The sequence below is a fragment of the Thermobia domestica genome, chromosome 7 (genome assembly GCF_964235325.1).
Source record: "Thermobia domestica chromosome 7, izTheDome1.hap1.1, whole genome shotgun sequence".
Classification (NCBI taxonomy): Eukaryota; Metazoa; Arthropoda; class Insecta; order Zygentoma; family Lepismatidae; genus Thermobia; species Thermobia domestica.
The window spans coordinates 278,592,804-278,619,572 of record NC_137460.1 but is presented as its reverse complement, the minus strand read 5'-3'; the positions used below and the strand labels follow the sequence as shown (position 1 = coordinate 278,619,572).

General features: G+C 38.0%; 1 protein-coding gene across 1 annotated transcript; it reads right to left on the bottom strand.

The window, feature by feature from the left end:
- Window positions 1-24,179: 24,179 nt before the first annotated feature.
- Window positions 24,180-24,959, bottom strand: LOC145689750 (zinc finger MYM-type protein 1-like). The gene has a single exon (XM_081763946.1). It carries the CDS (start codon window positions 24,957-24,959, stop codon window positions 24,180-24,182), a length of 780 nt encoding a protein of 259 aa, XP_081620072.1.
- Between the last annotated feature and the right edge of the window lie 1,810 nt (window positions 24,960-26,769).

Here is a 26,769-nt window from a genome sequence, read left to right as displayed (position 1 = left end):
CGATTGTACCACTTCCGGTACGAAGTTATAATAGTTTTAAAAGGGGGGGCTGGGGAAACGGCAGCCCCCCCACCTTGGAATTTCGAAACGAAACCTATGCAAATCGTTTGTGCTACGTTTGTGCCGGAATGTACCGCAAAAATTTTCGTTTGTACCACTTCCGGTAAGAAGTTATAAGGGCTTTAATGTGGGAGGGCTGGGAAAACGTCAGCCCCTCACCTAGGAATTTCAAAACAAAACCTATGCCAATCGTTTGTGCTACGTTTGTGACGGAATGTACAGCAAAAATGTTCGTTTGTACCACTTCCGTTACGAAGTTATAAGGGTTTTAAAGTGGGAGGGCTGGAGAAACGGCAGCATCCAAACTTGGAATTTCGAAATAAAACCTATGGCAATCGTTTGTGCTACGTTTGTGCCGGAAGGTACAGCAAAAATTTTCGTTTGTACCACTTCCGGTACGAAGTTATAAAGGTTTTAAAGTAGGGGGCTCGAGAAACGGCAGCCTCCAAACTTGGAATTTCGAAACAAAACCTATGGCATTCGTTTGTGCTACGTTTGTGCCGGAATGTACAGCAAAAAGTTTCGTTTCTACCACTTCCGGTACGAAGTTATAAGTGTTTTAACGTGGGAGGGCTGGAGAAACGGAAGCCCCTAACCTTGGAATTTCGAAACAAAAACTATGGCAATCGTTTGTGCTACGTTTGTGCGGAATGTACCGCAAAAAATTTCGTTTGTACCACTTCCGGTACGAAGTTATAAGGATTTTAAAGTGGGGGGCTGGAGAAACGGCAGCCTCCAAACTTGGAATTTCGAAACGAATCCTATGGCAATGGTTTGTGCTACGCTTGTGCCGGAATGTACCGCAAAAATTTTTGTTTGTACCACTTCCGGTACGAAGTTATAAGTGTTTTAACGTGGGAGGGCTGGAGAAACGGAAGCCCCTAACCTTGGAATTTCGAAACAAAACTTATGGCAATCGTTTGTGCTACGTTAGTGCCGGAATGTACCGCAAAAATTTTCGTTTGTACCACTTCCGGTACGAAGTTATAAGGGTTTTAAAGTGGGAGGGCTGCAGAAACGGCAGCATCCAAACTCGGAATTTCGAAATAAAACCAATGGCAATCGTTTGTGCTACGTTTGTGCCGGAATGTACAGCAAAAATTTTCGTTTGTACCACTTCCGGTAAGAAGTTATAAGGGCTTTAAAGTGGGGGGTTGGGAAACGTCAGCCCCCCACCTAGGAATTTCAGAAAAAAAACCTATGCCAATCGTTTGTGCTACGTTTGTGCCGGAATGTACCGCAAAAATTTCTTTTCTACCACTTCCGGTACGAACTTGTAAGTGTTTTAACGTGGGAGGGCTGGAGAAACGGAAGCCCTCAACCTTGGAATTTCGAAACAAAACTTATGGCAATCGTTTTTGCTAGGTTTGTGCCGGAATGTACCGCAAAAATTTTCGTTTGTACCACTTCCAGTACGAAGTTATAAGGGTTTTAAAGTGGGGGACTGGGAAACGGCAACCTCCAAACTTGGAATTTCGAAACAAAACCTATGCCTATCGTTTGTGCTACGTTTCTGCCGGAATGTACCGCAAAAATTTTCGTTTGTACCACTTCCTGTACGAAGTTATAAGTGTTTTAACATGGGAGGGCTGGAGAAACGGAAGCCCCTAACCTTGGAATTTCGAAACAAAACTTATGGCAATCGTTTGTGCTACGTTTGTGCCGGAATGTACCGCAAAAATTTTCGTTTGTACCACTTCCGGTACGAAGTTATAAGTGTTTTAAAGTGGGGGGCTGGGAAACGGCAGACTCCAACCTTGGAATTTAGAAACAAAACCTATGTCAATCGCTTGTGCTAGGTTTGTGCCTGAATGCACCGCAAATGTTTTCGTTTGTACCACTTCCGGTACGAATTTATAAGGGTTTTAAAGTGGGGAGCTGGAGAAACGGAAACCCCCCAGCTAGGAATTTCAAAATAAAACCTATGCCAATCGTTTGTGGTATGTTTGTGCCGGAATGTACCGCAAAAATTTTCGTTTGTACCACTTCCTGTACGAAGTTATAAGTGTTTTAACATGGGAGGGCTGGAGAAACGGAAGCCCCTAACCTTGGAATTTCGAAACAAAACTTATGGCAATCGTTTGTGCTACGTTTGTGCCGGAATGTACCGCAAAAATTTTCGTTTGTACCACTTCCGGTTCGAAGTTATAAGTGTTTTAAAGTGGGGGGCTGGGAAACGGCAGACTCCAACCTTGGAATTTAGAAACAAAACCTATGTCAATCGCTTGTGCTAGGTTTGTGCCTGAATGCACCGCAAATGTTTTCGTTTGTACCACTTCCGGTACGAATTTATAAGGGTTTTAAAGTGGGGAGCTGGAGAAACGGAAACCCCCCAGCTAGGAATTTCAAAATAAAACCTATGCCAATCGTTTGTGGTATGTTTGTGCCGGAATGTACCGCAAAAATTTTCGTTTGTACCACTTCCGGTAAGAAGTTATAAGGGTTTTGAAGTGGGGTGCTGGGGAAACGGCAGCCTCCCACCTAGGAATTTCAAAACAAAACCTATGCCAATCGTTTGTGCTACGTTTGTGCCGGAATGTGCCGCAAAAATTTTAATTTGTACCACTTCCGGTACGAATTTATAAGGGTTTTAAAGTGGGAGGGCTGGAGAAACGGCAGCATCCAAACCCGGAATTTCGAAATAAAACCTATGGCAATCGTTTGTGCTTCGTTTGTTCCGGAATGTACCGCAAAAATTTTCGTTTGTACCACTTCCGGTACGAAGTTATGAGGGTTTTAAAGTGGGGGGCTGGAGAAACGGCAGCCACCAAACTTGGAATTTCGAAACAAAACCTATGGCAATGGTTTGTGCTACGTTTGTGCCGGAATGTACCGCAAAAATTTTCGATTGTAGCACTTCCGGTACGAAGTTATAAGTGTTTTAACGTGGGAGGGCTGGAGAAACGGAAGCCCCCAACCTTGGAATTTCGAAACAAAACTTATGGCAATCGTTTGTGCTACGTTTGTGCCGGAATGTACCGCAAAAAATTTCGTTTGTACCACTTCCAGTTCGAAGTTATAAGGGATTTAAAGTGGGGGACTGGGAAACGGCAACCTCCAAACTTGGAATTTCGAAACAAAACCTATGGCAATCGATTGCGCTACGTTTATGCCGGAATGTACCGCAAAAATTTTCGTTTGTACCACTTCCGGTACGAAGTTATAAGTGTTTTAACGCGGGAGGGCTGGAGAAACGGAAGCCCCAACCTTGGAATTTAGAAACAAAACTTATGGCAATCGTTTGTGCTACGTTTGTGCCGGAATGTACCGCAAAAATTTTCGTTTGTACCACTTCCGGTACGAAGTTATAAGGGTTTTAAAGTGGGAGGGCTGCAGAAACGGCAGCATCCAAACTCGGAATTTCGAAATAAAACCAATGGCAATCGTTTGTGCTACGTTTGTGCCGGAATGTACAGCAAAAATTTTCGTTTGTACCACTTCCGGTAAGAAGTTATAAGGGCTTTAAAGTGGGGGGTTGGGAAACGTCAGCCCCCCACCTAGGAATTTCAGAAAAAAAACCTATGCCAATCGTTTGTGCTACGTTTGTGCCGGAATGTACCGCAAAAATTTCTTTTCTACCACTTCCGGTACGAACTTGTGTTTTAACGTGGGAGGGCTGGAGAAACGGAAGCCCTCAACCTTGGAATTTCGAAACAAAACTTATGGCAATCGTTTGTGCTAGGTTTGTGCCGGAATGTACCGCAAAAATTTTCGTTTGTACCACTTCCAGTACGAAGTTATAAGGGTTTTAAAGTGGGGGACTGGGAAACGGCAACCTCCAAACTTGGAATTTCGAAACAAAACCTATGCCTATCGTTTGTGCTACGTTTCTGCCGGAATGTACCGCAAAAATTTTCGTTTGTACCACTTCCTGTACGAAGTTATAATTGTTTTAACATGGGAGGGCTGGAGAAACGGAAGCCCCTAACCTTGGAATTTCGAAACAAAACTTATGGCAATCGTTTGTGCTACGTTTGTGCCGGAATGTACCGCAAAAATTTTCGTTTGTACCACTTCCGGTACGAAGTTATAAGTGTTTTAAAGTGGGGGGCTGGGAAACGGCAGACTCCAACCTTGGAATTTAGAAACAAAACCTATGTCAATCGCTTGTGCTAGGTTTGTGCCTGAATGCACCGCAAATGTTTTCGTTTGTACCACTTCCGGTACGAATTTATAAGGGTTTTAAAGTGGGGAGCTGGAGAAACGGAAACCCCCCAGCTAGGAATTTCAAAATAAAACCTATGCCAATCGTTTGTGGTATGTTTGTGCCGGAATGTACCGCAAAAATTTTCGTTTGTACCACTTCCTGTACGAAGTTATAAGTGTTTTAACATGGGAGGGCTGGAGAAACGGAAGCCCCTAACCTTGGAATTTCGAAACAAAACTTATGGCAATCGTTTGTGCTACGTTTGTGCCGGAATGTACCGCAAAAATTTTCGTTTGTACCACTTCCGGTACGAAGTTATAAGTGTTTTAAAGTGGGGGGCTGGGAAACGGCAGACTCCAACCTTGGAATTTAGAAACAAAACCTATGTCAATCGCTTGTGCTAGGTTTGTGCCTGAATGCACCGCAAATGTTTTCGTTTGTACCACTTCCGGTACGAATTTATAAGGGTTTTAAAGTGGGGAGCTGGAGAAACGGAAACCCCCCAGCTAGGAATTTCAAAATAAAATCTATGCCAATCGTTTGTGGTATGTTTGTGCCGGAATGTACCGCAAAAATTTTCGTTTGTACCACTTCCGGTAAGAAGTTATAAGGGTTTTGAAGTGGAGTGCTGGGGAAACGGCAGCCTCCCACCTAGGAATTTCAAAACAAAACCTATGCCAATCGTTTGTGCTACGTTTGTGCCGGAATGTGCCGCAAAAATTTTAATTTGTACCACTTCCGGTACGAATTTATAAGGGTTTTAAAGTGGGAGGGCTGGAGAAACGGCAGCATCCAAACCCGGAATTTCGAAATAAAACCTATGGCAATCGTTTGTGCTTCGTCTGTTCCGGAATGTACCGCAAAAATTTTCGTTTGTACCACTTCCGGTACGAAGTTATGAGGGTTTTAAAGTGGGGGGCTGGAGAAACGGCAGCCTCCAAACTTGGAATTTCGAAACAAAACCTATGGCAATGGTTTGTGCTACGTTTGTGCCGGAATGTACCGCAAAAATTTTCGATTGTAGCACTTCCGGTACGAAGTTATAAGTGTTTTAACGTGGGAGGGCTGGAGAAACGGAAGCCCCCAACCTTGGAATTTCGAAACAAAACTTATGGCAATCGTTTGTGCTACGTTTGTGCCGGAATGTACCGCAAAAAATTTCGTTTGTACCACTTCCAGTACGAAGTTATAAGGGATTTAAAGTGGGGGACTGGGAAACGGCAACCTCCAAACTTGGAATTTCGAAACAAAACCTATGGCAATCGATTGCGCTACGTTTATGCCGGAATGTACCGCAAAAATTTTCGTTTGTACCACTTCCGGTACGAAGTTATAAGTGTTTTAACGCGGGAGGGCTGGAGAAACGGAAGCCCCAACCTTGAAATTTCGAAACAAAACTTATGGCAATCGTTTGTGCTACGTTTGTGCCGGAATGTACCGCAAAAATTTTCGTTTGTACAACTTCCGGTACGAAGTTATAATGGTTTTAAAGTGGGAGGGCTGCAGAAACGGCAGCATCCAAACTCGGAATTTCGAAATAAAACCAATGGGAATCGTTTGTGCTACGTTTGTACCGGAATGTACAGCAAAAATTTTCGTTTGTACCACTTCCGGTAAGAAGTTATAAGGGCTTTAAAGTGGGGGGGTTGGGAAACGTTAGCCCCCCACCTAGGAATTTCAGAAACAAAACCTATGCCAATCGTGTGTGCTACGTTTGTGCCGGAATGTACCGCAAAAATTTCTTTTCTATCACTTCCGGTACGAAGTTATAAGTGTTTTAACATGGGAGGGCTGGAGAAACGGAAGCCCTCAACCTTGGAATTTCGAAACAAAACTTATGGCAATCGTTTGTGCTAGGTTTGTGCCGGAATGTACCGCAAAAATTTTCGTTTGTACCACTTCCAGTACGAAGTTATAAGGGTTTTAAAGTGGGGGACTGGGAAACGGCAACCTCCAAACTTGGAATTTCGAAACAAAACCTATGGCAATCGTTTGTGCTACGTTTCTGCCGGAATGTACCGCAAAAATTTTCGTTTGTACCACTTCCTGTACGAAGTTATAAGTGTTTTAACATGGGAGGGCTGGAGAAACGGAAGCCCCTAACCTTGGAATTTCGAAACAAAACTTATGGCAATCGTTTGTGCCGGAATGTACCGCAAAAATTTTCGTTTGTACCACTTCCGTTACGAAGTTATAAGTGTTTTAAAGTGGGGGGCTGGGAAACGGCAGACTCCAACCTTGGAATTTAGAAACAAAACCTATGTCAATCGTTTGTGCTAGGTTTGTGCCTGAATGCACCGCAAAAGTTTTCGTTTGTACCACTTCCGGTACGAATTTATAAGGGTTTTAAAGTGGGGAGCTGGAGAAACGGAAACCCCCCAGCTAGAAATTTCAAAATAAAACCTATGCCAATCGTTTGTGGTATGTTTGTGCCGGAATGTACCGCAAAAATTTTCGTTTGTACCACTTCCGGTAAGAAGTTATAAGGGTTTTGAAGTGGGGTGCTGGGGAAACGGCAGCCTCCCACCTAGGAATTTCAAAACAAAACCTATGGCAATGGTTTGTGCTACGTTTGTGCCGGAATGTACCGCAAAAATTTTCGATTGTAGCACTTCCGGTACGAAGTTATAAGTGTTTTAACGTGGGAGGGCTGGAGAAACGGAAGCCCCTAACCTTGGAATTTCGAAACAAAACTTATGGCAATCGTTTGTGCTACGTTTGTGCCGGAATGTACCGCAAAAATTTTCGTTTGTACCACTTCCGGTACGAAGTTATAAGTGTTTTAAAGTGGGGGGCTGGGAAACGGCAGACTCCAACCTTGGAATTTAGAAACAAAGCCTATGTCAATCGTTTGTGCTAGGTTTGTGCCTGAATGCACCGCAAAAGTTTTCGTTTGTACCACTTCCGGTACGAATTTATAAGGGTTTTAAAGTGGGGAGCTGGAGAAACGGAAAGCCCCCACCTAGGAATTTCAAAATAAAACCTATGCCAATCCTTTGTGCTATGTTTGTGCCGGAATGTACCGCAAAAATTTTCGTTTGTACCGCTTCCGCTAAGAAGTTATAAGGGTTTTGAAGTGGGGTGCTGGGGAAACGGCAGTCTCCCACCTAGGAATTTCAAAACAAAACCTATGCCAATCGTTTGTGCCGGAATGTGCCGCAAAAATTTTCATTTGTACCACTTCCGGTACGAAGTTATAAGGGTTTTAAAGTGGGAGGCCTGGAGAAACGGCAGCCTCCAAACTTGGAATTTCGAAACAAACCCTACGGCAATTGTTTGTCCTACGTTTGCGCCGGAATGTACGGCAAAAATTTTCGTTTGTACCACTTCCGGTACGAAGATATAACGGTTTTAAAGTGGGGGGCTGGAGAAACAGCAGTCTCCCTACTTGGAATTTCGAAACAAAACATATGACAATCGTTTGTGCTAGTTTGTGACGGAATGTACCGCAAAAATTTTCACTAACTAAAAACTTAGTGCCATTCGTTAGTGCATTGGTAGTGCTTCTGGAAAACACTAACAATTTAGTTAGAACTTCAATATTAGTTTAGTTATGGCCAATTACATGTAACGAAACACATAATAAATTTATGGAAAATTTTTCATTGCATCAAATTTCCGTCAAATTCAAGAGTACTAATGATCTATTCTAGTGCAATCGTTAGTGCATCGTTATTACTTCTAGAAAACACTAACAGTTTCGTTTGTCCTTCAATATTAGTGTAGTTATGGACAATTACATGTCACTAAACTCCTATAAGACATTTATTGGGAATTTTTAATTGCATCAAATTTCCGCCATATTCAAAAGCACTAATGATATCTTCTAGTGCAATTGATAGTGGTTCTTAGTGCACCAACCCCTAACGTTAGTACTTCATTCGTGTAGGTGTTACAGGTACAATATCTTTGGAGGGCACGGTGAACTTGCGTCAACTTCAAGCACTAACAAAAAACTAATGCCATTCATTAGTGTATTGTTAGTGCTTCTAGAAAGCACTAAATGTTTGTATGAAATTTGATATTTCTGAACTTGACCCCACCAAAAATCTTGAATAAATCCCAAAATATGGTAATGCTAACCTTAATGCTTAGTGCATTTAAGTGCACTAACGATGCAATAACGATTGTGTTTAACTGCATGTTTTTACCTTTATTTGCATAGAATTTGATATTTCTGAAGTTGGCCTTCATCTAAAATCTTGAATAAATCCCAAAATATTGTAGCACTAACGTCAGTGTTTAGTATTTCAAGTGCACTAACGATGCACTAACGATTGCCGTTCACTCTATGTTCCTATCTCTATTTGTATAGAATTTGAAATTACTGAAGTTGCCCATCCCACCGAAAATCTTGAATGAATTCCAAAATATGGTAGCACCAACGATAGTGCTTAGTACGTTTAAGTGCACTAACGATGCACTAACGTTTGCCATTAACCCCATTTTTCTATCCCTATTTGTATAGAATTTGAAATTTCTGAAGTTGACTGTTACGACCCACTTTTAACAGTAGGCCGTATCATTAAATAATATTCATAAAGTGGGCGTACGCATTGTTAATCTGTGCCAGCATAAACGATAATAAAAATTGCTGTACATTTAATTATTCGGTTTTTATAGATAATTAGGCTGAAACAAGAAAAATACCGTCATTGTATACTAATTGGAGATGGCAGAAAACTTGGATATAAATTAAAGTTTTTACGGATATAGGGCAAGGTGCCCCTCAAAACCCCCCCTTCCCTTGTTTATGACAACGTAACTATGGATAATTATATAGTATATTACTACTTAGGCAGAAATTAGGGATGGAATTGTGTACTGATGAGAACTCATGGATTATCTTATAAAAAACAACACTTTTTGCGTTAATTTGCTTTTATATGTATATAGGAGTATACACATGTATATTTCCATATGAAATATAGCTTTTGGCACAAATAAAGGGTATAATTCTTATAAAATTCAGTTTTATAGAGCATTTTACATATATTTTAACAATATTTACTGGTTGGATGAAGTATAATCGTTCAAGTTAAAATTTCGATATATTATTTGTAATTATGGTTTACATTTATTGATTAGGAAGGACGACATGATTGAATTTTAGCGGAAGTCAGCCCGGAAGTTGTTACTAGCCAATGGATGTGCGAGAAATCATTAAATTATGTAATCGGGAAATGATAATAGCCAATTAGGTGTAAGAACGTGTGTTTGCGTTGGAAGAAGAGGGGATATGAATGTTTATACTCTAAATTAATCTATGTCAGATATTAATTTCAGAACAGTAGGTAATAAATGGATAATTCACGAATCGTCGAGCATAGAATTTCACCAGACGATCAGGTAAAGACAGTTATTTACTCCTAAGTGATCCATGTGAAAGCTAAAGATTGATACAAATTGAATATACTATTAAAGTATTAACATTTTTCAATAAGACATGAACTAATTCTTTTGCAAGTACGTTTTGGAAGATAGATCATGGGAATACAAGTTGTTTATTTTGGTTATAAAGAGGTTATGATGTGTTGTCATTAAACCTTGTCGCTTGTCGCACACACCAGAATGGAAAGGAGAAAAAGGGGGATAGGGGGAAACCATACAGTTATTGGCACTTTAAGGATTTGTTTTCATTCATATCTTTATAACAGACTTATTTTATAACATATACTGGCGATTTTTTAATATATGCTTTCTGGGAATCTCTAATTGAATAGTATGTTGAGAAATTACAATACAAATGTAAAGTTTGGCAATAAAAATATATTTTGTAATGTGACAATGATCTTACAGTTATTGGCACTCAAAAAACAGTTATTGGCGCCCAATGAAGACAGTTATTGGCACCATTATAAAGCATATAGTAGATGATACGATTGACAGAAATAAGGCTTGTAGGCCTGACTGGAAGTAATATCAATTATTATATGTATTAATAGACAAGAAATACACATTTTAGACCTTGAACATTATGAAGTAAAAGCAAATTGAAACCGGGGAATGCACAACATATTTTTAAAATTAAATAAACGAGAAATGCACAAACAAAATTGTATGTTTCAATGATTTATGTCAATCCGTTTCATTAATCTCGTCCTCATCTGAGACCACATTCAATGTCATCCTGTAGAACGTAGCATCCGTGACACACAACTCCATCTTCTATGTCTTCTGGTATGTGTTCCTTATGGTACTATGGAATGCAACGACTGTGATACTTGCTGTGGCACAACTCGCATTCAAGATCCATCCTTCCCGAAAAGAATAGCTGAAGACAGTGTTTGAAGGATATTATGTTGCTTCTCGCAGCTGATGACGAATCGAAGTTCAGCATCCTTGTGAGCGTTCCATTTTGTAATGATTCAGTCAGTCCTTTGTCTTTTTCGAGGTTAGAAGTTGAAGGACCGCTTATCTCCGTTGAACAATCGAGATAGACCGCATGCTTTGATTTCTTTGCAGATCCTTTTCCTCTGCGTTTTAACTCTTGTTCCTTTCTCTCAGACATCTTCCTTGTTTGCTTTCTGATCTTTTTCTTGTTCAGCTAATTGCTTCTTCATTTTTGTCGTGCAAAATAGCTTGATATTTATGAGACGTTATTATACATTTCGTTTCCCCTTTCTCTTAGGAGTTTCTGGCCATATTAAAACATCTTGCAGCAACGGGTGTTCGGTCTTTAACTTTTTTGGAGTTGAGCCGGAACCTTTTTGTAAAGCATTTGCATCTGCCATTGTTAGGTGTACTAGGGTTTACTTCACAAAGAGTATGAGCATCACTAGCAGTATCTGAGTGGTTGAAATCATTGTGCTGGATACATGCAGATGGTACAGGTGAACCTTGCTGATTGTTCGTCTGCCCCGACTGAAGATTAACACATCTCCCTACCGAAGACTTAGGCCTACTATTATCTATAAAATGTTGAAATAAGCGATACAGTACATGGAATTCTTCGTTCTTATTTACAAGGACTTGTTCATTGTCAACTTCCTGAAGTCTTCTCATTACATCAGTTCCTACTATACTTTCAAACTCGGTTCTGGTTAATACTACATCCTTAGTTTGCTCATTACCTCCGCGTATTTCTTGGACTGTTTGTATTGGTCTTGCAACGCATTTAGTGTAATCTATGTCGTTGGGATCAAATGGGTGTAAACCTCATGCCCTAAATCCATTTTGTATAATAGATGGCGAAATGTAAGTGTCAACTGCTTGTTTCAACAGAGGAGCAAATTTAGCTTCCGTCAGAGACTGCAATTGTTTATAAAGTTGCCACTCTCGTACCACTTGTTCCACCCATACTTGGATGGTGTAAATACGGCAACGTCAGCAGGTTGCAATATTCTTGTAGAATTGGGGTACAGAGCAATCAGTTCAATTTGAAGCTTGCAGCAAAGTTCGCTAAGTTGGTAAGTAAGATGAGTTTTATGACCGTCCACAAAATATATAATCGGGAACTTGACATTTTTCGATTTTAATTACGGATACAACACATTACCTATCTAACCATAAAATACTTCGGCTTTCATCCACCCCTTCTCACTGCGACCGATACCCTATCCTGTAGGCACAGATAGAGCCACATCATTAGGCACACGAACATAAGGGAAAATTATCATTGGGGGTGGTGTTACGTCACCTGCAGCACTGAAAGTAAACATAACAGTTAAAGACTCTTTTGCATTTTCGCGTGTCTACATCGTACACGTTACTTACTTCTTTTTTCCGCTAACACCTTTCCAGTTTTCGGGTAAAGCTAAAAGTTAGTATCATCACCATTGTAAACATGTGTTGCATCCTGCAGAACATCTGTAAGGTTATTAGCTTCAAAATACTTCTGTATATTATGAAACCATGATCTTATGTCGTTTTCTGTTACACAAGCACTCGCAATTGTAACAGATTCGCACGTTCTTTTCGCAACCTTACGATTTCTTTGAAAGAACGATTTATTTCATCCATCTCCCGGCATGTTATTTGGAAACGGATTAGGACGAGAATGTTTCACGAGAAAGTCCTGAACACTTTTAAGAATATCCTGTTTCTTTCTGGGAAAACTCTTTTAAGCACATTTTATTAACAATTCCACCAACAATGGTTCTTCCTATCCTAAAATGGGTCGTGGTCCGGAAGATGATTTCACATCTTGATTTCTCAGATGGATTTGTAATGTAGACCGAGGAACTCCATACTGCTTCGATGCTGTCTTTATTCCTACATCTTTTGATATTGCTTCAAGGGAAGCACTTCTCTGTTATAGTGAATATCTTTTTCTTCCAATCTTTGGCATTGTGTGCCGATTTCTGCAACAATAAGAAAACGTTTTGTAATTAATTTTATATGAAATAATTTAAGTTTGACATTGATCTAGGCCCTACCATTTAAAAAAAGTAGAAACTAAATGCCCATGTTGCTAACACCAACAATATCCATAACCGTCCAGACGTTTGGGACTAACGTTTTGAATCTCACAGCAGATTTTTCTTTACCGGAGTTTCTTTACACCGTTATTCACATTGACTTAGGCTAGCTCGCCATTGTTGATAACTATTCTTGTGTCTGACCACGCGCACTTCATGGCCGACTAGCTGAGTTTTGAAAAATATTTTCTTGCTGTAACTCAACGTTCAAACTATTTAATAAATTTGAACTCTGTAACTCAGCCGATCAAACTTTGCCAGTCCGCCCCTGGACTAGACTACATGAACAAATAATTTCAATAGGCATATTAGACATATTTCATTACCAGAACCTATTCTGCTGCAAATCCCTAGTCATTGGCATGGTCATTTATACAGTTCTTGGCACTGTGCCAATAACTGTTACTTATTAGAGTAGGAAACCAAAATTTTGACCAAGAATAGATGTGGAGATGGAAAGCATTATCGGACAGTTTTCAAGCTATTTTATTCTTCAGCATCAGAGACAGTGATTGGCACTCTAGTGCCAATAACTGACATTTTATATTTTCATTCGTACAGTTATTGGCACCCCATGCATTCACTCGAAGGACAAACAAATCGGTTGAAAATGTACCATTGGAATGATTAGTAGACCCAATTCCTCTCGTGCAAAAAATATTAAAAGATTTTAAACAATAGCAAACTAATTACATTTCTCTTAAGCTGATAGATATCCTTAACAAAAAGTATAAGAATTACCTGCAAAATTGAAAAATCCAAATAGCTTCCACTGTCGACTAGAGTTTGCCTCCAACTGAAAGGTTCTCGGCAAAACAAACAAAGGGAACGCGGGCAGAGAGGATTAGACCTGCCAGCTGCAGGAAATTTTTACCAACACGTATTCATTTTTCCTTAGTGAAGAGAAAAAACTAAGGAAAGTGCCAATAATTGTCAGAGTGCCAACGACTATGGTTTCCCCTATCTTATTAATTTGGCTTCCATAATAAATAATTAGTTAAATTCAGTGTAAACCTCTTATGTTACCTTCTTATTCTAACTTGTCCTTTATGTTCCTAGATAAATACAGTTTAGCAGTGGTCTCGAGTTAGATACCTTTACAAATAAAATAAAAAAATCCATAATAATGATAATACGTTGAATAACAAAAATTGTTTGTCATGTTTACTATAATTTATATTCCACGTCGTATATTACTTTAGTGCAGAATTAAGAAAGTCCATGAGTTCGATATTAGTCAACATATGATAATTTTTCCTTAAGTTTAAATTCACACCTGTACGTCGTATTACTTTCTAAATTCCAAATCTAGATTTTACATTTACTAACGTCTCAAGCTATGAAGTCGCTAAACCGGGAATCTTTTTTACGTAGTTCTAGTATTGTATTTCCATATCCTGTTCGTATTCTTGTTTATATTAATTTCCAAGATGTAATATCAGTTGGAGTCTGGAGGACAGTAGTTAAGAACTATTTAACTTCCAACTGCCTTATAACAATTTTTTTTTTAAACGAGACTGCTCCTTTTCTTGGCCTCTACCTCAGTTAGTTTCATTCTTCAAACCGTGTGAATGTGATGAAGGATATGAAAGTTATCTATCAGCTGGGTTCCAAACCCGAACGTATTTTCTCAATCGTTTCGAATCAAAGCAAATGTGGCAGAGGTTCTTGTCTATAGATGTATATTGTAATCTTGAGAAGGCTTGCACTGTTGTGGATTTTTTCTTTCTTACTTATCATCCTCATCTCATGGCTAGGTGTAGATTAGCTTAGAGGGGGCCATCATATTTCACTGTCTTTATTATTCTTTTTCTTTAGTATAAGATATTCATGTAGATATTTAATAATGAGTTGTTAAGAGAAAATATGTACGTTATTAATATGAAAGTTGTGTATATTGATGTAAGTAAATGTCGGAAATGATTAATTAAGAGGTTGACCAATATGGTGATTATGAATATACACTTGAAATGTTTAATGCAAGCGCCGAAATAAGCATAATATATGAACCCTGCCTGACTGTTTAATAACTAATTATGCTGGAATTAAATCACACTTGAGGCCATATGAGGCGTAGATAAAATAAGTAAGTTATGGAATTACCTCTTGGATACGTTGGATTTTTTTCGCTTATGTTACATGTTTGTTTATTTTAAATGATTTATGGAAGGAGTCTGTTGACTGAATTAAACAATAAACTGTCAAAACATCGGAATATAGTATTTAATTGTATTAAATATATATAAGCTTATATATCAAATATGTTAATTTCGATTCGAATCTCTCGCGTGGAGTGACTTCACAACAAGTTCCTTGATTATTTGTTGATTTTTTTTTTTACGGTTTTATTTGTTTACTGAGAACATCCGTTGCGCATGTATAAATCTCATTTTCATTTAAAAAAATTGAATTAAACACCGATTTTTGTTTAAAAAAAAGATTTTTGAATCATAAAATTATATAATAGCTAAAATAAATAGCATTACATGACCACCCCACCAAATTTTATGAATAAATCCCACAATATAGTAGCACTAACGTTAGTGCTTAGTGCGTTTAAGTGCACTAATGATGCACTAATGATTGCCGTTAACACTATGTTTCTACCTTTATTTGTATAGAATTTGATATTTCTGAAGTTGCCCCTCCACCAAAAATCTTGAATAAATCCCAAAATATGATAGCACTAACGTTAGTGCTTAGTGCTTTTAAGTGCACTAACGATTGCCGTTAACTTTATCTTTCTATCTCTATTTGTATAAAATGTGATGTTTCTGAAGTTTGCCCCCACTTTAAAACTACGAGGGTCATTCGGAAAGTAAAGAACGTTTTGCGCTAGCGCGTGCGCGTGTTCCCCCACCCCCACTGCCGCTGGGTTATTGACCTGGGCATGCTTTAGCCTCAGTCTGGCACCAGCTGCGATCCGCTACGGTCCGTTATTGCTTCGCTGTGCGACTGTAAAATGTGCGATACAATTACTGATCCCGCCAAGTGTGAGGTTCGTAGTGTGATAAAATTTTTGAATGCAAGAAAAGTGCGTCCGATAGAAATGTATAGACAAATCACTGAGGTGTATGGAAATGTGATGAATGAAGCATCAGTTCGTAAGTGGTGCATTATGTTTAATGACGGACGGTCGAATGTGCACGATGAGGAACGCTCGGGCCGGCCTTCTGTTGTGACTGACGAACTCGAAGAATTGAGCGGAAAATTCAAGAGGATAGGCGATCCAATATTGATGGGCTGCACGAATTCTTTCCTGAAATTTCAAGAAGTTTGTTGTACGAAATTGTCAGTGGTGAACTTCAACAGTTTGGTGGTTCAACAGTTTGGCGGCAACTGTGTATGCCGAAGGCATAGAAAAACTTGTATCACGGTATGAAAAGTGTTTAAAACTACACGGCGACTATGTCGAAAAGTAACTTCAGTATCATATAGTATGTAACACAAATTTCGCCTTTGCATATCAGCTATTAAAGTGTTTATACAAAAACGTTCTTTACTTTCCGAATGACCCAACATCGTACCGGAAGTGGTACAAACGAAAATTTTTGCGGTACATTCCGGCACAAACGTAGCACAAACGATTGCCATAGGTTTTGTTTTGAAATTCCAAGGTTGGGGGGGCTGCCGTTTCCCCAGCCCCCCACTTTAAATCCCTTATAACTTCGTACCGGAAGTGGTACAAACGAAAACTTTTGCGGTACATTCCGGCACAAACGTAGCACAAACGATTGCCATAGGTTTTGTTTGGAAATTCCAAATTTGGAGGCTGCCGTTTCTCCAGCCCCCCACTTTAAAATCCTTATAACTTCGTACCGGAAGTGGTACAAACGAAAATTTTTGCGGTACATTCCGGCACAAACGTAGCACAAACGATTGCCATAGGTTTTGTTTTGAAATTCCTAGGTGGGGGAGCTGCCGTTTCTCCAGCCCCCCCACTTTAAAACCCTTATAACTTCGTACCGGAAGTGGTACAAACGATACTTTTTGCGGTACATTCCGGCACAAACGTAGCACAAACGATAGCCATAGATCTTGTTTGGAAATTCCAAATTTGGAGGCTGCCGTTTCTCCAGCCCCCCACTTTAAAACCCTTATAACTTCGTACCGGAAGTGGTACAAACGAAAATTTTTGCGGTACATTCCGGCACAAACGTAGCACAGACGATTGGCATAGGTTTTGTTTTGAAATTTCTAGGTGGGGGGCTGCCGTTTCTCCAGCCCCCACTTTAAAACCCTTATAACTTCGTACCGGAAGTGGTACAAACGAAAATTTTTGCGGTACATTCCGGCACAAACGTAGCACAAACGATTGCCATAGGTTTCGTTTCGAAATTCCAAGGTGGGGGGCTGACGTTTCCCCAGCCCCAACACTTTAAAACTCTTATAACTTTGTATCTTAAGTGGTACAAACGAAAATTTTTGCGGTACATTCCGGCACAAACGATTGGCATAGTTTTTTTTTCGAAACTCCAAGGTACGAAACTCCGGCTGGCGAAATGCACCTAGAAAAATGTTACAACTGCTGTGACTTGAACCCCCGACCATTTATTACAGACATTAACGCGTTAACCATCTGACCATCGAATCAACCCTGTAAGTATTGGTTTATCCGTTGTATTTACTGTGCAAAAATGCGAAATTAAATCAAGATGTAAATTGTTTCGTACAAACATTAAGTACTATACACAACATTACTCCTTAAAGACAACGTTTCCCCTATCACCGACCTGAGGTTGGTTTTTTGGAATTTAAAAGAAATAGGACAATTTTAATTTTAAACTTCATTAACCAAGCCTCGTATATAGAGAAGCAATCTTGAATATTTTTCCAGCAGTTTGATATTTTGTACATTTGTGTTAGTAAGCATAGCTCCGGTGTTACGGCCATATATGGTCAAGAAACAGGAACCCTGATCACGTGACTCCTGCATTTCTGGTGACTGTTTCTTAATATCTGACTTTCGGGACAATCATCCTCAGTTTACGCACTGTTATAGCAAAAGCTGATTGGACGATAATTCTGGTCCCGATGCTACAGGTGAAAATCGGGATTTTCCCGGCTGACCATATACAAGTTTTGATTTGTTAAAAGAACCTTTAGCGCTTTGTACGAACGCCTGGTCATCACTCGGAAGGGCACCCACGAAAATGAGTGTGGTGCATTGTTCTAAACACACGTTATACTCTTATGAGTGCTCCGATTGTACGGATTGAGCTTCGCAAGCTAAATCTCAGTTTGCATACGTGAGAGCCAATTTTTTTAGTTTATCGTCAGTGATTGTACGATATTTGCATACGCATCCGAGTAAAAATATTTTTTCTAATATTGTGCAGAAATCAGCACTGAAGTGACTAGTACATATGTGTTAGCACTCTAACATTCGTTTGTAATCTCAGTTTTGTGTGACAAACTCTAGCTCCAAATCATTGAAAAGGAAGGAATAATTGTGCCGACTTGGACGATCGCAAATTACTATAAGCAGAAGACTCCAGCTGACCCTTGGAATTATCCGTTGTGGAACGCCTGAGATCCTTATAACTGCAACTCCTCTAAAGCAATTGACCGGTCGAAGATTATTGTAAGTAACTGAAGTCTTAATTTATCAATTGTGCCACACAGATGCATGTATAAAAAGAAAATAAGATAAAAAAGGAAACAAAACAAGTCAGAACGGCCGTAAACATATACAGTAAAAGTTACTTGTTCATTTGTAATCTGCTGATTTTATTTTAATTTGTATGAATTACATTCAGTATTATTACTTTTTCTATACACTTTAACCAGGTTTTGTGATTTGCACCGCAAGATAATTTTAGTTTTTTAATATCTGAGCTTAATTTGATCATTTGCTCACTTTTCCATTCTTATGGTATCTATGTTTTGTCTACCGTTCTCCCCAAATTCGGTTTATGACAAAACGTAGATACGGAAGAAAACGTGATTTGCCGTAAAAAAGCTGCGATATACGCAATAAACAAGTGACAGAAAGAGAGAGAGAGATGTGTAAACTTTTGGGAAAAAAGATGTGAACGTTACGATTATATTTACAAGATTCAACAACTAGCAAAAAACACGATTTCTACCACATGGCGACCGTTTTCTGGATTAAATTATAGCAGCCTTCCTACAACTGCTTTTAAAATACCATTAGTTATACAGATAACGTGTTGAGTTTCGAATCTGATTAGCCTAGTGTCGACAGTCAATTTCCATCAGCTCATGCGCGAACAAAATCAATTAAAAATAAAGAACAGGGATAGATAAACACAAAAAGTAAGTAATGTAGATTTTTCATGTAAGTTAAATATATAGGTTTCGACTTTGAGAGCGACAGAGATTAATGTAGCTTATAAAAAATTTTCTTGTTGATTTTTAATGCTATGTAGATGTGAGTGGGTACCAAACAGCTGATTGAGTATAAACACACACATTAAGCACCTTCATATGCATTTATGAATAAGAGACAATGTTTTGAATATGGTACCAGTTTATATCGGTGTTAATTTTATATTGAAGCACTTCGCAAAGTGAAACCTGAGTTGTGAAAAGAAGGATTGGTTGTTAATGTTCGTAATATCAAAATTCTTTTTGTTTCATGTTTTAAGTGCATATTTCTTATTTTCCTATTAAACTTAGATATTTATATCTTTGTACTTTAATTTAGTTGCTCGTAATTCATATCAATATGGAGGCTAGTGTTTTAGAACAATTTTAAGCAATGTTGACAGAGGAATTAAGGAAACAATTAGAAACCATTGCTCAGAAAATGGAAATGAATATTGGACGTGTAGGAAAAAAAGCTGAATCAGTAGGTAAATTTCAAGAGTCTGTAACAGATGCGATTTGGGAGCGTAGGAAATAGCGAATTGAATGTCAAAGCAGAAAGTTTACGTAATAATATCAAAGTAAGCCAATAACTCAATAAGTGAGGTACGCTCTGAATTAGTTAACGCGGCCAATCATATTTATTCAGTAACTGCCGAGTTTAAAAATAGTGTAGTGAAATGAAAGAAATGTCTCACTGAATTCTGTGAATATACGCGAACGGCACAGGTTGAGTGTACAAAATACAACAGTGCAAGGAAGTGCAAGGCGGAAAAGAAACCGTAAATACTCTTGAATTCGAGCCCTCCCACGGTGTGGAAGATATGTGCCAAATAAACCGGAAAGTCGATTACAGTCAGGAAAAGGAAATATGCATTGTAGGGATAGCGAAAAAGGTAGAATCGTTACGTGTACCTGTAGACAATTATGTTTCTAATGTAATTGTTTTGCCGGCAGGGGATGCCGATGTTTCACACATGATAAGTTGTAAGCGTTGAGGTTGCGCGTACCCATCCTCTCGAAGAAGCCAGGGAAGGCTTGAGCATTTAATTGTTAGGTTTGTGTGATAACGAAGTTGTAGTGTTGTCGTTTGTGTGTCGCAGGCAAATGCTTTGCGCGATTCAACAAATTCAAATTTCTCTTCGTAACCATGAATGTCTAACGTGAGTTGCATTTTAGTGCTGCAAATCCATTCCGACTTTATCAACTTTGAGTATTGTACAAGAAAACGACTTCAAATTAACAGTTTAGAGTGTAGGCCCACGAAGAGAATTGTGTTTTACGTAGTGAACATCTAGTACATAATCAATCGGTCGGAAGTATTTACCGTAAACAAGCGTAAAAGTAACACTTCCAATAAAGCACACGCAGTCAAACTAATATTTCCGTTATAGAGCTGAAATGTAGCACCAAGGATAAGAAGAAAAATAAGATAGCCAATGAAACCCACTCGAGTTTTGTCATACGTCAGTTAACGTAAACTCTATTTCGAGGAGCATAATCAACAGAATTAAAATGAGCAGACGTAATAGTATTATCAGTACATTAGATGCAATATTTATTAATTTTTAGTTGCCGAAAGGAGTTAATTTTCAAGCTAGTATTTCACTATTGCGAAAAAGTAAAGAGCAAAAATTTAAGTGTGGAGCTGCTCAAAATGTAGAACAGTTGATTGCTCGTGATGACAACAATGTTCGTCGACCTCCACGTACAGCATACTCTCAGCGCGGAACCATGTATTAGGCGTGCAGTAGGAAATAAGTTGAGAATAAAAGAAAAGTGCTTTGGTAAGCATAATACGGAACGAACTAAACCCAGTCTCAGACGAACTAGATGCAAATTAAAGTCGAGCTGTAGGCGATCTTATTTTGCGTCAAACATGCGGAAAAGAGTATACATCGACTCCGAAGACTACTAAAAATAATAAGCGAAAACACGTACGAATATTGTATAGTAAACTACATGGGAAATATAGTAATAGTACGAGCAAACATAAGAAGAAATTTATCACAGGTATCGCAGTGCAGCGTAAATCTAATTGTCGTAAACTAAAACGTGTCATTAGGCGAAATTTTGTAAATGTACTGTAAAAAGGAGAAAAGTTCCGCAAATTAAAGAAACTAACTGGAAAAGTACACGTGCTAAATTACAGCTTACAAGCGTAACCGGCATAGATGGAATATTAAAATTTTAGCGCAAAATAGCGTGAACTTCACCCGAACTTAGACAAAACCCCGGAAGAGATGAGAAATTAGAAATACCGAATTTGACCTTTTAAACTTTTAGGGAGAATTAAAAAAATGATTATTGAAATTTATTTGATTATTCCCCTCGTATTTCGAAGAATAGGGTTTTTACTTTTCATATTCAAAATGTGTGCACACCGCCATTGACGCGCCAGTCCAAAAAAACATCAATATCGCTCTACAGTCAGGTACATTCACTTAGATGTCATGTTTTATGGTTTCCTTAAAGCTTTTGGAGATGAAAGATGAATGTGGAAAGCAGAGCAAGGCAGCATTGGAAATTTTAAACAGGAAATTTATTTAGAACGCAATTTCAGACTTTCAAATAGTAATAATAACCCACCACTGTTGAAAAGTATGGCTATCCCGTTTTGGATGCGGACTTTCTGTGTCGAATTCTTGTTAGAATGTTAAAGTTTTATATATTTTTTAAAGGTGTTTCCAGTTTTGGGAACAAGATTTCATAATAAAATTTTATTATGAAATTTTGTTTTGAGTTTTTATTCATTCTCCTTCATGTTTGCATTAACTTTTAGCTGTCCCCATACAATCAATCATTTAGGGAAATGTTAGACAATTAGAGATATTTACGACCATAATTAGAAAAGCACTAGTAATAACTACAATTAATGATAAAGTTAAAATTTTGAGTAATTAGAAAAGTGTGCTCTTCAGATAATGAATTTTTTCATCTTATGTGATTCTATAATGGAAAAATATGCTAAATTTGTTAAATAAGAGATTAAGTCGCTCTCAAAATACTGTAAATTAAACACAATTTAGTATAATATTGAAAATAATTGAAAATTACGTTGATTTTCATAAAGCTGTTTGTTTTGTTCGTCGTTCGAATTATATATGCCGTCTATTATGGAAAGTCAATGTGCATTAATTGCGACTAATGAGACCTGAAGTTAATTGAGTTCAGAGAAAGCGATATTATAAGTTAAGAGTTGAAAGTTAAAATATAATTCATCCCCTAGGGACATCACTACTTTCCTTACAAAATTAAAGTTATGAAACCAGTACGGCGCCTGGTTGGCACCCAGCTAGTGCGTAGATTCGGCAATTGACTACACATTTCAGAATTTGTAATATTAACTTTTAATGTTTGGCATATTTAGAGAAAAGTATAATAGTAATAAAATTGATGTTCGGATTTTCAATTTTGATATAATACTTAGTTTTGATTTGATTTAGAGAAAGTAAATTAGAAGTTATTCTTTTCGATTTTTGAAAATAACTCTTGTTTTCTTGTTCCAGGAATCATAAACCTTCTCGAGAAAAATAAAAATGGAAACCTGTTTACGATTTCACGGTACCTTTTACTACGATAAACACCGGATACTATGATATATCGATAGTACTGAGTGCCTACGACAGTTTGGCAGTATATTGTAAAATTAAAGGTTATGTTATGAGAATATATTAAGATTGTTACGTACGAGTAGACCCTGAACGACATTAATGTTTAATGAACAAGTTAATATTACTGTTATCTTATATTTCACGATTATGACAAATGTTTTCGGATGTGATTTTATTCTCGATAAAGGTAAGTGCAGTTGCTAGTAAGCCACACGTAAGTATTGGCTAGCGCTCTTTAAAAAGTTACATTTGTAAACCTACCAATTTTGTAGATATGAGCAGGCCTGAAGTAATACTAATGATTAAATAATTGATGAATTGAAATGCGGGGCTGTAGCGTTAAATATCCTCCCAGCAGTGGCGGATTAAGCTTCGTCGGCGTGCTAGGCACAAACTTAATGTGCGCCCTTCTTAAAAGAAAAATAGTATTTGAAGTATTTTAAGGCTAATATAAAATTAGTGAAATAAGAAGCGAAGTATAAAAATCAATAATAAAAGCAATAGTCCTAGTACAAACAATTCATTTTATGTATGTGCTATACCTAAAATTATGTAATGTATTGAAAAATTAAATTCACGAGTAATAAATGAAGGTGCTTCTACCTCACTTTGATTGCTACAAACTCGTGTATAAGTTCTTCAAAGTTGATGTATCCATCAGTCAAGATGTGTGCTTCGATATGAGGAATAGATAACTTACATCGTTGAACGGAGATAAGTCTTCAGTCTTTTTAGAGCCGAAAACGAACGTTCAGCTGAACAGTTTGTTACAGTAGTACAGTAGTACGCAAATAATTCTTAATGCAATCTCCATATTTGGAAACACAGATTGCAACATTTCTTTCCATATAAATGCTAGCATTTCTGCTGGTGCGTCACAGATTTCTCTCGTTTTCAAAAGTCCCGCAAAATATACACATTCATTTGATAACGTTGATTCGAGATCAGTTTTATATACAGCCTGAAGGTTGGCTGCGGGCTCCGAAATGACACAAGAACTTTGCAGAAACTTACTTAGAAACATGAAGTGGTCAGACATTATTTTATAGTTTTCCTTTCTTCTAATTAATTCAACGTGCAATTTATCAAGAATAGGAAGAAACACCTCAACTTTAAATGTTTGTCTTCCTGCTAGAACAATCTCATTGTCTCTTACTTCGTAGGCTTGAATGTTACGTTTTCTAAACCTTTTATAACTACGCTCGTAATCCATATCAGTTTTCTCCATGGATTTTTGCTCATAAGAGTCGAACATGTCACGAAGAGAAGTTATAAAGTTTACAAGTGATTAAACATGTACTATTGTTAAATCTATGTTGACACTTTGTAATTTCACGGTGACACTCTGGAATCTCTTCAGTATATCATTCCAAAGTGATCATGAAAACAGTTTCCACCCTATTTAGTTGTTTCAAGAGGGATAAGGCCTAATTTCGAACTAGAGTTTTCTCAAAAGGATCATCGCTTACATGAGTAAAGGTCTGAATTACACTATCCCAGTTTTCATCCTCCTCTCGTGCTGACCAACATGTCTGTGATAAAGATTTTTAGTGTTTTCGTTCCTGGATATATATGAAAGAAGCAAGTAAGTTCCAGCCTTTTGTTGAACTAAAAAATGTAAATATTTTGAAGCATATTGAAAAAAGCACATGCTTCCCTACAACTGCTTGCTGCACTACTTCCGACCAAATTCAAAGAATAAGCTGAGCAGGGCACATAATACGCTTTAGAATTGATTGCTTTAATTCGAGCCTGTAAACCTGTATATGCCCCTGACATATTGCTGGCATTGTCGTACGACTGACCTCTGCAATTAGTAAGGTCAATAGAATGTCTGGTTAAAATATCTATTACAGCTTCGGCTAGATTTTCAGACTTGTGACTTGGATTTGACAGAAACGAAAGAAACCGTTTAACAAGTTTACCCTCTTTATTCACGTATCTTAACACAAAAGATAACTGATCAGTATGCGAAATATCTGGAGTTGAATCAATTATTACGGAGAAATATTTACTTTGTTTTATGTCTTTAATAATTTCTTTTCTCACTCTATCAGCAAGTAGTTCAATAACTTCATCAAAAATTGTTGAAGGCAAGTAGCTTTTATAACCTTTCCCCGGACTTCCATACCATTCAATGTCTTCTGCTAGAAATGGATCAAACTCGGAAATAAGCTCTAAAGACATCATGTATTGCCCGTTGTGCAGAGAATTGAATTTTTCTTCGTGACTACGTAAAGGAATCCCGCGACTTGTCAACTTCTTTACGACAGGAAAACTCTTCTTACACTGTGACTTCTGAATATGTGATTGAAGATGGTTCTCCAAGGTCCCAACAGGTTTCTGCATTTCTGCATTGTACGCAGTTTTTGTGTCCAGAATTTTCATGTGATGCTAGAATATTTGAAATGTTTTCCAGTCTGAAATGCCCTGAGTTTCTATCTTTGTTTTGCCTTTGAACAACCTACATGATGCACAGTACACGGCGCCAGTGCAACACAAATATACCACATAATTCCGCAAAATCGATTCGCAATTCACAAGTTTACGAAAACAAAACAAACAAAGAAATCACTCTTATTTAAGAATCTTGTCTGGCCTAATATGAATCTCTGCAATTTAGAAATATCGTTTTCAGTATTCTGATTAATTCCGTGTCTTAGAAGAATGCCAATTGTAGACTATTTCAGACACCACTCGGCACGATCGTCACTAACGAAATTTGCGCTCTCACTGTCACAATCACTAATTCCTATGAACTGAGGAGACACTACTTTAGGTGTACTTTCTTCATACACTAAACCCACAATATTGTCAACATTTTTCGTTTCACAGAGTTCACCCGATGTAACCGCTTCCATACCAGTTACTGAGCTGCTTTCGGAAATCACTTGTTCAGTTCGCCTAAAAAATGTATCCAGTGTAAAAAGCATTTTCTTTAAGGTTGCTTCTCCTTCACGCTGAAAAAAAACACCAAATCGCAAACGCACTAACAACCAACTGAATGCACCAGAAAATACGGTAAGGCAAAAACTAGTTACATCGAATTAGATATCTGCGTAATTATTTATTGCAAAGCGCCAATACTCGTCTGCATATAACAGAAGTATCTCCGAGTAGATTAATAACACGGTTAAAAAAAACAACCACTTTTTAGGCCCATGCGAAAGATGCACTAACTCACTTAACAGCAATTTAAAAAATGACCGATCTTTTATATATATATATATATATATATATATATATATATATATATATATATATATATATATATATTAAAAAAGACTGACATTGTACAGGCAATGCGACTATGCGAGTTTCAAGCAATCAGTCTTCTTTGTCGCCTGGCCATTGGTTTCAGAAGGGTCGTGACAAATCAACGGTTTATTTACAAAAACAAAACAGCAAGATTGGGTGGGCGGCTTGCATTATTGTCATTGCAAGCGAAAAAAGTCACAGCACAGATTAAAAAACAATGCAATTGACACCTCAATTCGAATCTGAAGGAAGCAGAGCAGACGGAACATCTCGATAACACATATGATATATACGATACACAAAGGTTTCTTCCGTATGAAGCGAAAGTGTTGCAAACCATTGATTTGAAACATTTGTTTCAAAGGTCTAAATTGTTACTGCGTACGTAAGACATTTTTATATTCTGGAGAAATGATTTGCCGCCCTCAAGAGTTGCCGCTTCTAGGCACGTGCCTAGTGGGCCTATTTGGTAATCCGCCACTGCCTCCCAGGGTATGTTTCTTGTCGTATTTTTCATTAAATTTATTTTCCTAAAATACCTCCTAAAGGCCTGAATGTTGACAGCCCAATTGGGGTTGGGAAATTAATCCGGATATGTCATGATTTGAATGCCGAAAGCATGCAGCCAGAGTGGTATATAAGGTCTTAGTGTAGAAGCGATTCATTCGGATCGTCACGGAGTTTAGCGACCCTACAAACTTTAACTGTAGGAGATTAAGCCAGCGCTGTTGGTTTTAGGAACCAACTCATTAACCTATGTTTTTTTTTATGAATGACTTACAACCTGTCTTGTCAATTAATGGCGCTCCGTAGGGTTTAACCGTCGTTTAACTCATTTATTCGTTTTAAAATGTTCAAACGCATATTAGTTACGTTGTGTGATATATATCGATGTTTTAATTATTTTATGTGTAGTGATATGTATGTAGTTTTTGTTTAG